At 45.7% G+C, this 15,207-nt stretch overlaps 1 protein-coding gene across 2 annotated transcripts in view; it reads left to right on the plus strand.

Annotated features, from left to right (window-relative positions):
* AK5 (adenylate kinase 5) overlaps nucleotides 1-15,207 on the plus strand; it is a 292,705-nt gene that overhangs the window by 253,173 nt on the left and 24,325 nt on the right. For both annotated transcript variants that reach the window (XM_011953156.1, XM_011953157.1), the window contains exons 11-13: nucleotides 1,460-1,623; nucleotides 5,342-5,458; nucleotides 14,696-14,887. In XM_011953156.1, the coding sequence (XP_011808546.1) occupies nucleotides 1,460-1,623; nucleotides 5,342-5,458; nucleotides 14,696-14,887 (473 nt within the window). The remainder of the gene's footprint in view (nucleotides 1-1,459; nucleotides 1,624-5,341; nucleotides 5,459-14,695; nucleotides 14,888-15,207) is intronic.

Raw genomic sequence — 15,207 nt, forward strand, 5'->3', positions numbered from 1 at the left:
GGAGAGCTGGGATGCTGCTGTAGGGAATTTGAATTTTACTCTGGGGGCATAGGAGGCCAATGAGTGCTATGGAGGTGGGAGTGCCCTGCTTTCCAGGCACATCATCCTGCTAGCAAATCTGTGGGGCTCCAAAGCCCCTCCCATTCTGACATGTGGAGATGGAGTGATCGCCACATGCCAGGCAGACAGGATGAGGACCTGAAGTGTGGTGAGGTCAATGTGGCCACAGTGGGGAGGAGAGAAGGGAACACCTCTGAGAGTCAGAGCTCAGGCTTCAAGTCTTAGGCTTGCTACTCACTAGCAGTGCAGCTTACCCAATGGAGTTAACTTCTCTGTGTCTCTGCTTCCTCATCTGTAAAATGGGAATAATAACAGTGCATGCCTCTTAAGGTTATTTTATATAACCTCATACGTAATACCTAAAATGTTTAGAATAGTGACTGGTACAATGAGCACTTGACAAGGTTAGCTATTATTATTATTTTCAGATGTAAAATCCTGTGACTTAACTGATTGAACTTAGAGGGCAAGGGAAAGAGTCAAAGACATACTATTCATGAAAGGGACATGGTAGATACTCAGAATTGATAATAGCTAGGGAAAAAATAAGAAATAAAACATATTGAGGGACAGTCTACAAAATAACTATTCATAATCTTCAAATGTGTCAAGGAACCCACAGAAACTGTTCCATACTGAAGGAGAACAGAAGGCAATGACAACTAAAGGCAATGTGTGATCCTGAACTTGACCCATTGACTTCAGAGGACATTATGGAGTCAATTGGGACAATTCAATTGAAATTTGGAGGGGTCCAAGGATATCATTATGAAGGAGGAGGTGCTTGTTTCCTTGTTTGTGGGAAATGACACTAAAAGGTTCTGGAGTAAAGAGGCATCCAATTAGCAACTTATTCCCAAGTGTTTCTGAAAGTTCTTTGTTCTCACAACTCTTTTGTAAGTTTGAGATTGCTGAAAATAAAAACACTTATTTTCTTAAATTAAAAGCTAGCATTTGTTGAGCATTCACTATCAGGAATTGTGGCCAGTGCTTTGCACATGAGCAGGTTCAGTTCTCCAAGGAAACTTCTCTGACTTTGCATCTCTACCAAAACGGAGCCAAGTACCCCTCCTCTGTGCCCCCATAGTAGGTTGCACTCCTCTTCACTAACTGCCCATGACCATCAGTTACAAGTAGTCTGTGAAAAGTAACTGTTTGTTTTTCTGTAACACCTGCCCCCTCCTGCTTCATGGATAGTCTAAGCTCTTTAAAGGTAAGGGCTGTATCCCATTCTCCACTTGCATCCACCACTCTCAGCACAGCTCCTGGTATAGCAAATGCCAAGCTCCCAATACATGCTTGGTGACTGGAACACTGAGGCTTGCTCACCATGGTGACTACCATTAAAAATGAGGCACCAGACTTGGAATGCATGTCTGACGCATGACTTCTTTTCAAGGTGGTCCTGGCTCTGGCAAAGGCACACAGTGTGAAAAGCTGGTGGAAAAATATGGATTTACACATCTCTCAACTGGCGAGCTCCTGCGTAAGGAACTGGCATCAGAATCTGAAAGAAGCAAATTGATCAGAGACATTATGGAACGTGGAGACCTGGTGCCCTCAGTAAGCAACACGGCCTGCCCGACACTACTGCCCTTCCTGTCTGGGGAGATCTTTGGGGTTTTTTAAGGAATCTGAGCTGCTGGAACTAAGAAACCCAAAGAAACAATAGCTGTATTTTATTTCCCTCCTTTGCAGCAATCCAGACACAGGCAGGTCTACAGCAGACAGCCCTTCTGCCCAACCAAGTCGAGCTGGCCCAGGTTCCTTCCATCATATTTGTCTACCAGACCCTCGAATGTTGGCCTAATTTCACATTTTCCCCCCAAATTCATCCCACTTTAGAATTGGAGAAGTTTCAAAATAGAAGTGAGTGCGGTGCAGCAGAGCCCAGAATTAGAAACCCCCAGAAAATATAAAATAATGCTTTGGTCTAGTCCTGGGAGGTATGATGGCATTATCTTGAAATTTGCTATCTTCTTGTGTAATTTAAGAATATCCCCTTTTCTATCTTTTTTCTTCTTAAGTCACCATCCATCTCTGAGAAGCTGGATGGTAGGGATATCAAGAAATATTCATCCCTGCCACACAGGGTCCCACGCTAGGCTCTGTAATGAGGGCTGTATGATACAGTCTCTGTTAGCAATAGAGCTGTCTGGTTCCTCTCTAACCAGTTTCCCACCTGGAAGCCAGAAGGGTCCTCATGAAAGGAAAATAGACCATTACAATTACCACTTAGCTGGCTTCCTGGAGCCCACCCTTTTCCCTACAATCTCCTCTTTCCACAGCAGCTGTTATCGGAAAGGGGTCCCGATCCAGACCCCAAGAGACCGTTCTTGGATCTTGTGCAAGAAAGAATTCAGGGCGAGTTGTAAAGTGAAAGGAAGTTTGTTAAGAAAGTAGAGCCAGGCGCGGTGGCTCACGCCTGTAATCCCAGCACTTTGGGAGGCTGAGGCGGGCAGATCACGAGGTCAGGAGATCGAGACCATCCTGGCTAACACAGTGAAACCCCGTCTCTACTAAAAATACAAAAAAATTAGCCGGGCGTGGTGGTGGGCATCTGTAGTCCCAGCTACTCAGGAGGCTGAGGCAGGAGAATGGCCTGAACCCAGGAGGCAGAGCTTGCAGTGAGCCGAGATCACGTCACTGCACTCCAGCCTGGGCGACAGAGCGAGACTCTGTCTCAAAAAAAAAAAAAAAAAAGAAGAGGAATAAAAGAATGGCTACTTCATGGACAGAGCAGCGCCGAAGGCTGCTGGTTACCCATTTTATGATTATTTCTTGATAATATGCTAAACGAGGGGTGGATTATTCGTGCCTCCCCTTTTTGACCATATAGGGTAACTTCCTGACGTTGCTCTGGCATTTGTAAACTGTCATGGCACTGTGGGAGTGTAGCAGTGAGGACGACCAGAGGTCACTCTTGTTGCCATCTTGATTTTGGTGGGTTTTACCCAGTTTCTCTACTGCAGCCTGTTTTATCAGCAAGGTCTTTATGACCTGTATCTTGTACTGACCTCTTATCTCATCCTGTGACTTAGAATGCTTAACCTGGCTGGGCGCAGTGGCTCATGCCTGTAATCCCAGCACTTTGGGAGGCTGAGGCAGGTGAACCACGAGGTCAGGAGTTCGAGACCAGCCTGGCCAACATGGTGAAACCCCATCTCTACTAAAAATACAAAAAATTAGCTGGGCTTGGTGACGGGCACCTATAATCCCAGCTACTTGGAAGACTGAGGCAGGAGAATCGCTTGAACCTGGGAGGCGGAGGTTAGAGTGAACCAAGATCATGCCTCTGCACTTCAGCCCAGGCGACAATGTGAGACTCAGTCTCAAAAAAAAGAACACCTTAACCTTCTGGGAATGCAGCCCAGTAGGTCTCAGCCTTGTTTTATCCAGCCTTTATTCAAGATGGAGTTTCTCTGGTTCAAACACCTGTGACACAGCCAGAATGATTTCTTTAAAGCATTTACCAAAGTGCGTTATTCCCTTCCTCAAAACCTTCCAATGGCTGCCCACTGCACTTAGGATGAAATCCACAGTCCTTCCTGCAGCTCTGGCCTCCAGCTCCCTCTCCAGTGCTATTTCCCACCACTCTCACCTTGCTCACTCCCACCCACCACTAGCGTCCTTGTTCCTCCCGCACGTCAGACTGTTCCTGCCTCAGGGCCTTTGCATTTGCTCTGTCTGCAGCCTGATGCTCTCTCTTCATACAGTCACACAGTTTGCTCCTTTACTTCATCCAGATCTCCACTTCAGTGTTACACTTGATCGGATGCCTTCCCTGACCACCCAATAGAAAGTGACACCTCTAGCATTCTGTACCTCTTTGTCCTGCTTTGATTTTGTACCTATCAGTTATCTGTAGCTGACTCTTCATTATACATTTATTTGTTCATCAATATTGTCTGTCTTCTTCATTAGAATATAAACTTCATGAGGACTTCATTCATGATTATCTAGGGATAGATTCTGACCACACTCGCAATGGCCGCATTCCCCAAGCCCCTGCCAGAAGGCACAGATCCCACAAGCAGGGAGTTCCTCCACTGGCAGCTGATTGCATTTTTCCTCTACCAATTTCCAGACTCTGGTGTATTTCTCCTACTTCATTTACCATAAGCACTTGTTAAATACAAATTTTCAACAAAGAAAGTGATCTTGCTTGAAAATGCTACTTTACATCTACCAAAAGTCTTTTAAGTAGATGTCAAATTTTATAAAATATTTACTGGAAAAAGGTTAACAGCAAAATACCTTTTTTTTTTTTTTTTTGAGACACAGACTCCGCTCATCACCCAGGCTGGAGTGCGGTGGCGCGATCTTGGCTCACTGCAGTTTCCGCCTACCGAGTTCAAGCGATTCTCCTGCCTCCGCCTCCCGAGTTGCTGAGATTGCAGGCACCCACAACGATGATGCCCGGCTATTTTTTGTATTTTTAGTAGAGATGGGGTTTTGCCATGGTGGTCAGGCTGGTCTTGAACTCCTGACCTCAGGTGATCCACCGACCTCGGCCTCTCAAAGTGCTAGGATTACAGGCATGAGCCACCACACCCAGCCAGTAAAATACTTTTTATACCATGTTTTGTCTAGTTTTATTTGTTTTTTTGTTTGTTTGTTTGTTTGTTTTTTGAGGTGGAGTCTTGCTCTGTCGCCCTGACTGGAGTGCAGTGGCCGGATCTCAGCTCACTGCAAGCTCCGCCTCCTGGGTTCCCACCATTCTCCTGCCTCAGCCTCCCAAGTAGCTGGGACTACAGGCGCCGCCACCTTGCCCAGCTAGTTTTTGTATTTTTAGTAGAGACAGGGTTTCACTGTGTTAGCCAGGATGGTCTCGATCTCCTGACCTCGTGATCCACCCATCTCGGCCTCCCAAAGTGCTGGGATTACAGGCTTGAGCCACCGTGCCCGGCCTGTTTTGTCTAGTTTTAAATTGCCATTATGCCTAATTCATGGAGTGATACCATATAAAATACAGCTACCTTATCTCATCTAATCTAAGATGCCATATTTTAAAACAGATAACTGGTAAGAATATACCAGTAAGAAAAAAATACTAACAATTAAACTGTGATGCAGAACTGATTATAAATACCTGCCAATTTCATAGATATTAAAATATAGGGTGGAGTGGAAGAGTAAAATGAAATATGGTCAATCGCTGTCTGCTGTTTACCTTCTCTGAACCTTCCTCCCTCCCTCAGTGGATGACTGAAGGAGACTTGGGGTACTTCTGGTGTTCTGTGAAGGAGCTCAGGTCCTGACCACTCTCGCTTTGCTCCAGGGCATCGTTCTGGAGCTCCTGAAGGAGGCCATGGTGGCCAGCCTCGGGGACACCAGGGGCTTCCTGATTGACGGCTATCCTCGGGAGGTGAAGCAAGGGGAAGAGTTCGGACGCAGGGTGAGTGGTTGTTATGGGGATCCTTCCAGAAGAAAGATAGGGTACATCATTGAGGTTGGGGGATAATTCAGTCTATGTCTTTCCCAATTACATTAATGAAAACTTTCCATTACAAGGGGCAGAAACTTGACTCAAATTAGAAATTTTTAAAAAGGAGTAGATTTATTGACTTAAGTAACTAAACCACCCAGCAGTGGTTTTGATTTGGTTGACTCCAGATATCCAAATGTGTTCATCAATTGTCTGACTCTCTCTCTCTCTCTGTCTTTCCTTTGTGTTGGCCTCATTTTCTTCCTGATCAAGGCTTACCTTCTACCATCTAAGTGGCCTCATAGAAAAGTGTTTCTGTTTCCCAGTGGGTCCAGCAAAAGACCCAGAGTTATGTTTCCTTATCCTGGATTTGGTCACAGTCCCATCATCACTGAGCCAATCACTGTGGTCAAGAGGGAAGGGGAGGGAATATGCTGGCTGGCCCAGCCTGGAGGACTAGGGAAGGATGGGAAGGGAGGAGGCGGCAAGGGCACCACACCAGAACCACACGGGGAAGGAAAATTACCCCCAGGAAAAGTAGGGCTGCCTTTACAAGAAGACAGGGGAATGGGTGCTGGATAGGCAGAATCAGAACTACACACCACCCTCCCACTATCCTCCCGCCATCCTACCTCCCAGCCCACCCTCTCCTAGTGAGGGCCTCTTGAGATTCTACATGGTTTTAGAATGCTGTTTCTATTCCTGGAAAAAAAAAAAACCCATTGGGATTTTGATAGGGATTACATTAAATTTGTAGATCATTTTGAGTAATATCAACATCTGAGCAATATTAAGCCTTCCATGGATTGTTTTAGATTTTGTTTATTCTGATCTTCTAGCCAACGTCTAGGCTGTGGATAAGTCCCTAGGGATACATTCTAAGTAACTGAAGAACAGGAATGTTTTTCCTATACCACCTTAGAATCAAGGCCTGTGCAGGGCTGGGGGTTGGAGGGGATACAAAGAGAGGAAGATGTGGTCCAACCGTTGAGAAGCTTCTTGTCTATGAGGACTGGCAGTTGTGTAAGCATGACACTAGAATACAATTGCAGATGTGTAACAACTGCTGCAGGATCAACAGTGTTTACTGAGGTTCAGGCTTTTCCCACTTACCTTGCCCTTGAACTTAAGGTTAGAAGAGCTCTGAGAGAGCCTCCAGGAAAGTCAGGACAGGTCCAGTGCGTTTTTGGAAGTGATGGAAATAAAAGTCTTTTCTTTTTTTTTTTTTTTTAATTTTTTTGATACGGAGTCTCACTCTGTCGCCCAGGCTGGAGTCCGTGGTGCGATCTCGGCTCACTGCAAGCTCCGCCTCCTGGGTTCACGCTGTTCTCCTGGCTCAGCCTCCCGAGTAGCTGGGACTACAGGCGCCCGCCAACTCACCCGGCTAGTTTTTTGTATTTTTTAGTAGAGACAGGATTTCACCGTGTTAGCCAGGATGGTCTCGATCTCTTGACCTCATGATCTGCCCTCCTTGGCCTCCCAAAGTGCTGGGATTACAGGCATGAACCATCGTGCCCGGCAAAGTCTTTTTTTTTTTTTTTTTTCCTATTGCTCTGAGAGGTGGTAGAATATTCTTGTGAAACCCTCAAATGATCAAGGAAAAGATGTATAGTAAATAAATAAGGGCTCTCTCTCTCTCTCTCAGTCAACAACAAAAAAATTAAACTATAATCCTTATTCTTCCTTAGGGAATTTTAAAACTGAGTCTGAAGGCAAACCCCAGAACTTAGGCCTATGGGGTTCCACACCATTCTGAGCAATGACAGCCCTGGAGCTTCCCAAGGTGGAATCATTAAAGCATGTCACTCATGTACTCTGGAATCAGAAAACCTAGGTTTTCACCTCTGTCATATATTATGGAGATAATAATACCTGTTAACACCTATTTAAAAGGTTTTGTAAACATCAGATCATACAACATACATAAATGTCTTCTAAGCTATAAAAGTTTATAAAATAGTATCTAGTTTAGCATCACTCATTTGTTAATCACACCTCATACAAACTTCTAAAATTCCTGCTCCATCACCACTTCCTCCTTTGCTTAAAACCCAGTTGGGGTGAGCTCAGAGCTCTATGCAGCCCATTGGTCTGTCCTCTGGCCTTTGGGTAAGTATGAATTCAAATGATCCATGTGATCTTCCCTAAAGTAAAGCAAAATCCTTCCTCTCCCACTGTGGTCCCTGTTCAGACAGGTTTTAGAATGTGGCATAGAAGAAGCCTGACTAGAACTAAGGAACAAGAAAGTCATCAACATGGTGACTGGACACTTACACCCAATGCTAAAATTCATGATGCCTTTTCAAACAACACACAGGTGACCTATTCCATTACTGAGCCTACAACCCTTAAGTGAGATTTTAGACATCTACAAAGACAGTTTCTTACATACTGCTGGGAGGAACTTACAGAGACCAAAAGTGACACTGATTTGTCCCTGGACAGTAACTTTGGAAGATTCTAGTATCAATTAAGCAGGTGTGCAAGACAACACATGCAGCCCTCCAGAATGAGCACCTGCTTTAAATCTGACCAGATGGCCAGGCATGGTGGCTCATGCCTGTAATCCCAGCACTTTGGGAGGCCAAGGCAGGCAGATCACCTGAGGTCAGGAGTTCGAGACCAGCCTGATCAACATGGTGAAACCCCGTCTCTACTAAAAATACAAAATTAGCCGGGCATGGTGGCACATGCCTGTAATCCCAGCTACTCGGGAGGCTGAGGCAGGAGTATCGCTTGAACCCAGGAGGCAGAGGTTGCAGTGAGCCAAGATTGCACCACTGTACCTCAGCCTGGGTGACAGAGTGAAACTCCATCTCAAAAAATAATAATAATAATAAAACCTGACCAGATAAACAAAGATGCTATAAACATAGAATGAGCTACTGTTGACTCATTACTGCCCTGCAGGGCCCTTCATTTGTAGCTCCCCTCCAAATTATAGGCAAAAAATTCATTTGAAATTTGACAAAGACAAATGCAGGCATCTGATTTTCCCTAGAGATTCAAAGTAGTCAGCTTGGTTGAAAGCATATATTTCCCATTTGTGCATCAGGCCTGCAACTATGTTTGAGGTCCATCCAAGCCTGGAGAGGTTTTAACCAGCCCACAAAAATCTCACCAGCCTTTCTGTGTCACCGAGATTGATGTGTCCAATGCATTGGACCATCAGTTCCTTTAAAAATTCAGTTAGTTAGGCTGACACTTTTGCATACCTGTAGCTGAGTTGTCCAAGATGCAAGGTCCTTTGATGATTTCCTTGGCCACTGCATATGACATTGCTAAAAGTCAAATGCAAACTAATGTCCACAGCTTAAGGGTAAGTCTATGTGTGGTTTCTCTGTTACCTTCCTATCTTGTATTCCCCAAGCTGGTTTTGCCCCTGTTGAATTACAACCTATGCCTTCAGTTTGCAGCATGATTTACTGGAGGAGGGGCTGTGTGTATGTACATGTATGTGTGCATGTATGCATGTAGATGTGTGTAACGGGGCAGAAGGAATATAAGAGAGGAGTCAGAGTTTCTGATCACCATCCTCATTCCCCACTCCCACTGAGAACCCCTGCTTATAGTGACTCTGGTGTGAACAGGCCTGTATTTGGAGCCTGGCTTTGTAACTCGTTGGCTGGTAAGCAAATCAGCTAACTTTGTAGACCTCCATCTCCTCTTCTACAAAATGTTGGTTGGAAATATGTACCTCAGTGATTGTTGGGAAGATTGGATGGGATCCTTGACAAGTGCCTTTACACATTTATACATATGGTGTTCAATAAATCTTTACAGTTTTTTCAATAACGTGTATTTTTTCTGACTATAGAAATAAAAATATAATATGAAACAATACACAAAAAAAAACAAAGAATAACTAACCATCCAGTGATAATACCTTTAATATTTGATGTATATTCTCGCCATCTTTGTTCTGCCCGTTTTTGCATAGTTAAAATCATACAGAACATAGGAATAATAATTATTTTTTGAGTACTTACAGTGTGCCAGGAACTGAACTCGATGCTTTACACATGCCATTTGATTAATTTCTAAAGTCCTACTTAATAGGTGTTAGTAACCCCATTTTATCGATTTTTTTTTCTTTTTTTTTTTGAGATGGAGTCTTGCTCTCTCACCCAGGCTGGAGTGCAGCGGCGTGATCTCAGCTCACTGCAACCTCCGCCTCCCAGCCTCAAGCGATTCTCCTGCCTCAGCAGCTGGGATTATAGGCGCCCACCACCACGCTCAGCTAATTTTTGTATTTTTAGTGGAGATGGGGTTTCATCATGTTGGTCAGGCTGGTCTTGAACTCCTGACCTCGTGATGTGCCCACCTTGGCCTCCCAAAGTGCTGGGACTACCGGTGTGAGCCATTTTATAGATTCTTACCATCTTGAGAAGGGCTCTGTGCTTAGCCTGACTCCCTGGTGTGAAATCGAAATGCTTTCCAGTATTAAGCCAATCTCATACTCAACACCAGCCAAATTAACCACATATTAACAGAACTCATATTAACAGAAGTCATATTAATGGAAGTCATATTAACGGAAGTCATATGAATAGAAGTAGAATGCATGGGTTTGCTCTTGGCTTTTCCCTCCCAAAAGACTCTTAGGTGAAATTCTGCCTTTAGCCAGAGTACGTACATAACTCTCATGGAGGTGGGAATGATGGCTTCACAGAGATCCCTCGGCCTCACTACTCTCAACCATCTCAAGACACTTCATTGACAGAACCAGTGTTTCTGCTTATAAGTGTATTCTAATCTTCAGAATGAGCTCTTAACACGTACACACACATGCACACACGCACAAAGTTTGAGTCTGGCCAAGGGAATGTCCAGTTGGTGTGTTCGAGTTGTTTAGAATTGTGGGCAGCCCTGGAGGCCACATAGGATTTTCCACTTGAGATGTTCTGCTCTCTTTTTCTGATTCCTGGTTCGCTGCAGAACTTAGAGCTGCGTAATGGTGGTGTGGAGGGAGAAGGTATATATCAATTGAGTAGTATTACTATCGTTAGGGTTGTGTGTTCAGGAATGCTGGAATGACCCAGATATTCCTCCTCTAGTGAGGTTCCCCCAAGGGGACATACCTCAAGGTGACAGCAAATGAGAAGTAGGCACACCACTTTCTTTTCAGCCAGGGCCCTTTCCTGCCAGCGTAGGGAGACTCTGGTAGACATGCTGGAGCGTGTGACTTAGGCTAAAAGCCTGAGTGAGGCCACTGACTCTTTCTAGACCTAAATCTGACCAGTGGGATACTTTACAGGTCAAAAGATGACTATGTTGCCAAGCCCGCCTTAAATAACATTAGCTCCATTTATGTAGTGTTTGAAGTGGATCAGGGGTTTTACATGTACAAACTCATTTAACCCTCACAATAGTCCTGTGAGTCAAACACTATTATTATCCTCTTTTTAAATGAGGAAACTGAGGCACACACCAAGAATAAGATAGTTGTTATTCTCAACAAAGAGAGTTTGTGGATGGCATGGAGAGCTCCTGCCCACCGGTAAACATGGGCTAACACCCCTTCTGACTTAATCAGAAGAAAAGTAAGATGGGGGTGGAGTCAGAGGGCAGGAGGGCAAACTTCTCCTCCCGCTCCGCTTGCTGGAATGACCAAAGCAAAACCATGATCACAGCCCACGATGCTGATGTTCTCGTGCTGGTGGGCTGCCCTCGTGCCCTGAGGGATGCAAGGATGAGCGTGGTCCCATTAGATCCCAAGAGGCAGCAGAGGCGGCTTCTGAAAACTAGAATAAGTGAGTAGGCACCCCACTCCACTCGCTCCCTTTCCCATGGCCCTGCTCTCCTCTCCTAGTTCCATTTGGCCCACCCAGCTTCTTGCCCAAGCCTCATTCTGAAGGCGCTGGCTCTCTCCATCAGGGTGAGGTCACCAGGCTTTGGGGTTACATGCATCTGCTTCAGGCCTGTCACTCACTAGTCCCTAGTGACCTTGGCAAGGTTAACCTCTGAGGGTCTCCATTTCCTCATCCTTAAAGTGGGAATAATCGTACTTCCCAGCAAGGGTGCCAGAGGGCTTAAGGGATGGCTGTTTGTAAAGCCCTTAGCACAGTGAAGCTTAGCCAGCTGCTGAAATGTTGCTGATGGCGCCTCAGCAGCCCTTCCAAGGGCACTTGTTTTCTAACTAAGGTCCCCTGAAAATCAAAGGCCATGGAGAATCCAATAATACTGGTGGGAGAGTCCCAGGGTGCCAACGGGGTGATGTTGGGGGCAGGCCAATGTCCCGAAGTCTCTGATTCATTCAGCCACCTCTGCTCGCCTGCTTACTTGATGTTGAAGACTAACCACAGTCCGGTGATAACAGAGCAGAGCTGGGAGCCAGACAGCTACTCCAAGGGACTTTCTAATGATACATAGCAAAGCATTTTGAAAAAGAAATTAAATGGTATCTCATTCAAACATTTCAAAAAATTGAGGTATTAAAAACAAATGGTTCAGGTCACTTCCAAATAGAATAACTGATCGATACCTTTTTTATATAGGAAGAGAGTGCTGATTCCAGGAGAGAGAGTTTAGGTCAAAACCCCTAGTTTTGGCACAGGAAAATGGCTTGGCAGAGTAGCCTATCAAACTATGATGTTGTGAAGACTCAGCGAGGGATCTTGTTAAGATGCAGACTCTAGGCTGGGCATGGTGGTTCATATCTGTAATCCCAGTACTTTGGGAGGCTGAGGTGGGCGGATCACTTGAGGTCAGGAGTTCTTGACCAGCCTGGCCATCATGGTGAAACCCTGTCTCTAGTAAAAATACAAAAATTAACCCGGTGTGGTGGCGCACACCTGTAATCCCAGCTACTTGGGAGGCTAGACAGGAGGATTGCTTGAACCTGGGAGGCAGAGGTCGCAGTGATCATATCACTGTACTCCAGCCTGTGCTCCGGAGACAGACTCTGTCACAAAAAAAAAAAAAAAAAAAATGCAGATTCTGCTTCAGCAGGTCGCACGTTATACCTGAGAGTCTGCATTTTTAACAAGCTTCCAAGACATGGTGCTTCCAGGGGCCACACTTTCCACATCAGTGTGGAAGAAAAAGCTACCTCTCTGCCCCGTGCTTATTTTGATCTAACAGGTCATTTGTTGCCGGCTCCTTCTCAATGACACATAATCTCTCTTTGTACCTGTGTCCCTGTATTATCTTTCCTGTCCCCACGAGTGGCCTGAAAATGACCCCACCATTGGAAAAATCGCCTGGCTGCCTCAAGCAACCCTAACCCGAAGTTGTTTCAGGGAGAACATTAAGCCGCCTCCCAAGCTCGCCCTCTGCTGGTGAACAATGGTCATTTTTTTCTCTAAACCCTCACCCTGCCTTTCTTGCTGCACAAATGCTCTTCTTTTTTTCCCTTCCAATTAATACAGACAGAAGAGTCGCATGACCTATTCCAGAAGTTTATTGCACTGTTGTAGATTTTGGAGAGTGTTTCCACTCTGTTCCTTAAAGTACACCCCTCAGAGGAGGTAGATAAATGTTTGACCAACACTGTCTGGCAACTCACGATGTTGTGAGTTCTCAGTGTTGCCTAAACATCCTCTTCTTGACTGGACTTTGTTCTCATCCCACCCCACACACTTTCTACAGTGGTGGCAAGCCTTCATTTACTCACAGCTCGAATATGGCAAGGTCACGGGGAGTAATGGTTTCCTTTGATGCAGGGTTGGAGGAGGATGCAAAGTAAGCATGTTCCAGAGACAAAAGAACATTTAAGAGAAGGATATGGAGATGGGAGACTCATACCACAGATCATACCACCATCACTTATTCGTTAAAACATTTCTTCATCACCTACTGTGTGCAAGACTTGGGACTAGGAGCGAAGAATTCTTAATCCCTGCACACGGGGAACCTAAGCCTCATAGAGGAAATAAACGTAATAGTGAATCGTTAGTGTCTGCCATGTGCCAAGGAGCATTACGTATATTACCTTATTTAATTTTATTTCATCCTCACAGCAATCCTATGATCATCCTCATTGTATGAATGAGAAAACTCAGAGGCAGAGAAGTTGAGTCAGACTTCTGGTTAATGAGGAAGTCAGTTGAACAATATGTAAGCCTGGCCCAGTGGCATGGGTGTGTAGCCCCAGCTACTCCGGAGGCTGAGGCAAGAGGATCACTTGAGTCCAGGAGTTCAAGACTGTATAGTGCACTATAATTATGCCTGTGAATAGCCATTGCACTCCAGCCTGGGCATCAGAGCGAAACCCCATCTCTTACAAAATAAAATAAAATACAAACTTTAAACAACAAATTGTTATTATCTCTCATGGTTCTGGAGGTTATGGGGCTCAGCGGGCTGGTTCTCACTTGGGGTTCCTTATGCAATTGCGCTCAGAAAGTGGCTGGGGCTGAGGTCCATGTCTGGAGCCAGGGCTGGGATGTCTAAAACATTTGGGGGCTGGTGGGCATCTCCATCCACATGGCCTCTCCACGTGGCTAACTTGGCCTTCCTCTCAGACTGGCAGTCTCAGGATAGTTGGACGTCTTACAAGTGTTCCACAAAACCAGACAGAAACTGCAGAATTTCTTGTGACCTGGACTCTAAAATCATGGACATTGTTTCCGCTATAGTCTGTTGGTCAAAACAGTTACAGGTCAGATTCAAGGTGTTTCTGTGTCTCAGTGGGGGAGTAGCTTATGAGTAAAGCGAGATAACAAATTGATGGAGCCCATCCTGGAGACAAGTCATGACACCAGGGTTTGACCCTAAGCAGCCTGACTCCAGACTCTGTGTGCTCAAGCATTATGCCCCACTCACCTGACACAGTACAGGCACAGCCACAGAATGCCACCTGTGGCTGTTCTGAGATATCATGGTGGCTTCTAGGAGAAGTGATTAGCTCTGCCTCAGGTGGTCAGCGAAGGCTTCACATGAGAGGAAACACCCCCTCACACATACATACTCCTTTCTTCTCAGTGCAGAAGACAGACAGTGGCTGCGGTGGGTGGCACATGTGCCCCTGCATCACGTGAGGTGGCCTAAAAGCTGAGGGCGAGAGGCAGCTCTGAGGCAGCGTGTGGAAGGGAACTGACCTAGAAGAGGGAGCTATGGAGTCCAGTCCCAACTGCACCACAGTGTAATGCTGGGACCTTGAGGGGAACCAGAAGGCCAAGAAAGGAAAAACCATGGCTCTGGGCCTTTCCAGAACATCAGCAGGGTGAGGTTTCTGACTGTGTTGTGCTCCACTCCCTTCTCCAGATTGGAGACCCTCACTTGGTGATCTGTATGGACTGCTCGGCGGACACCATGACCAACCGCCTTCTCCAAAGGAGCCAGAGCAGCCCGCCTGCGGACGACACCACCAAGACCATCGCCAAGCGCCTGGAAGCCTACTACCGAGCGTCCATCCCCGTGATCGCCTACTACGAGACGAAAACACAGCTATACAAGGCAAGTCGCTTCACTTTCCCCTCTGAAATAAGCCACTTACTTTTTTTTTTTTTTTTTTATGAAAAGAGAAAAAGCTGAGAACATTTTAGTTAAGGGATCTAGGAATTAGAACTCTGTGCAGCTGCAACACTGGGGCCTAAAGGCCGAGCGCAGTGACTCTTGCCTGTAATCCCAACACTGTGGGAGGTCAAGGCGGGTGTATTGCTTGAGCCCAGGAGTTCAAGACCAGCCTAAGCAACATAGCGAGACCTCCGCCTCTGCAAAAAATCAGCTGGGTATGGTGGCACATGCCTGTCATCCCAGCTACTCAAGAGGCTGAG

Source organism: Colobus angolensis, unplaced genomic scaffold (assembly GCF_000951035.1).
Source record: "Colobus angolensis palliatus isolate OR3802 unplaced genomic scaffold, Cang.pa_1.0 Scaffold359, whole genome shotgun sequence".
In the NCBI taxonomy this organism is placed as follows: Eukaryota; Metazoa; Chordata; class Mammalia; order Primates; family Cercopithecidae; genus Colobus; species Colobus angolensis.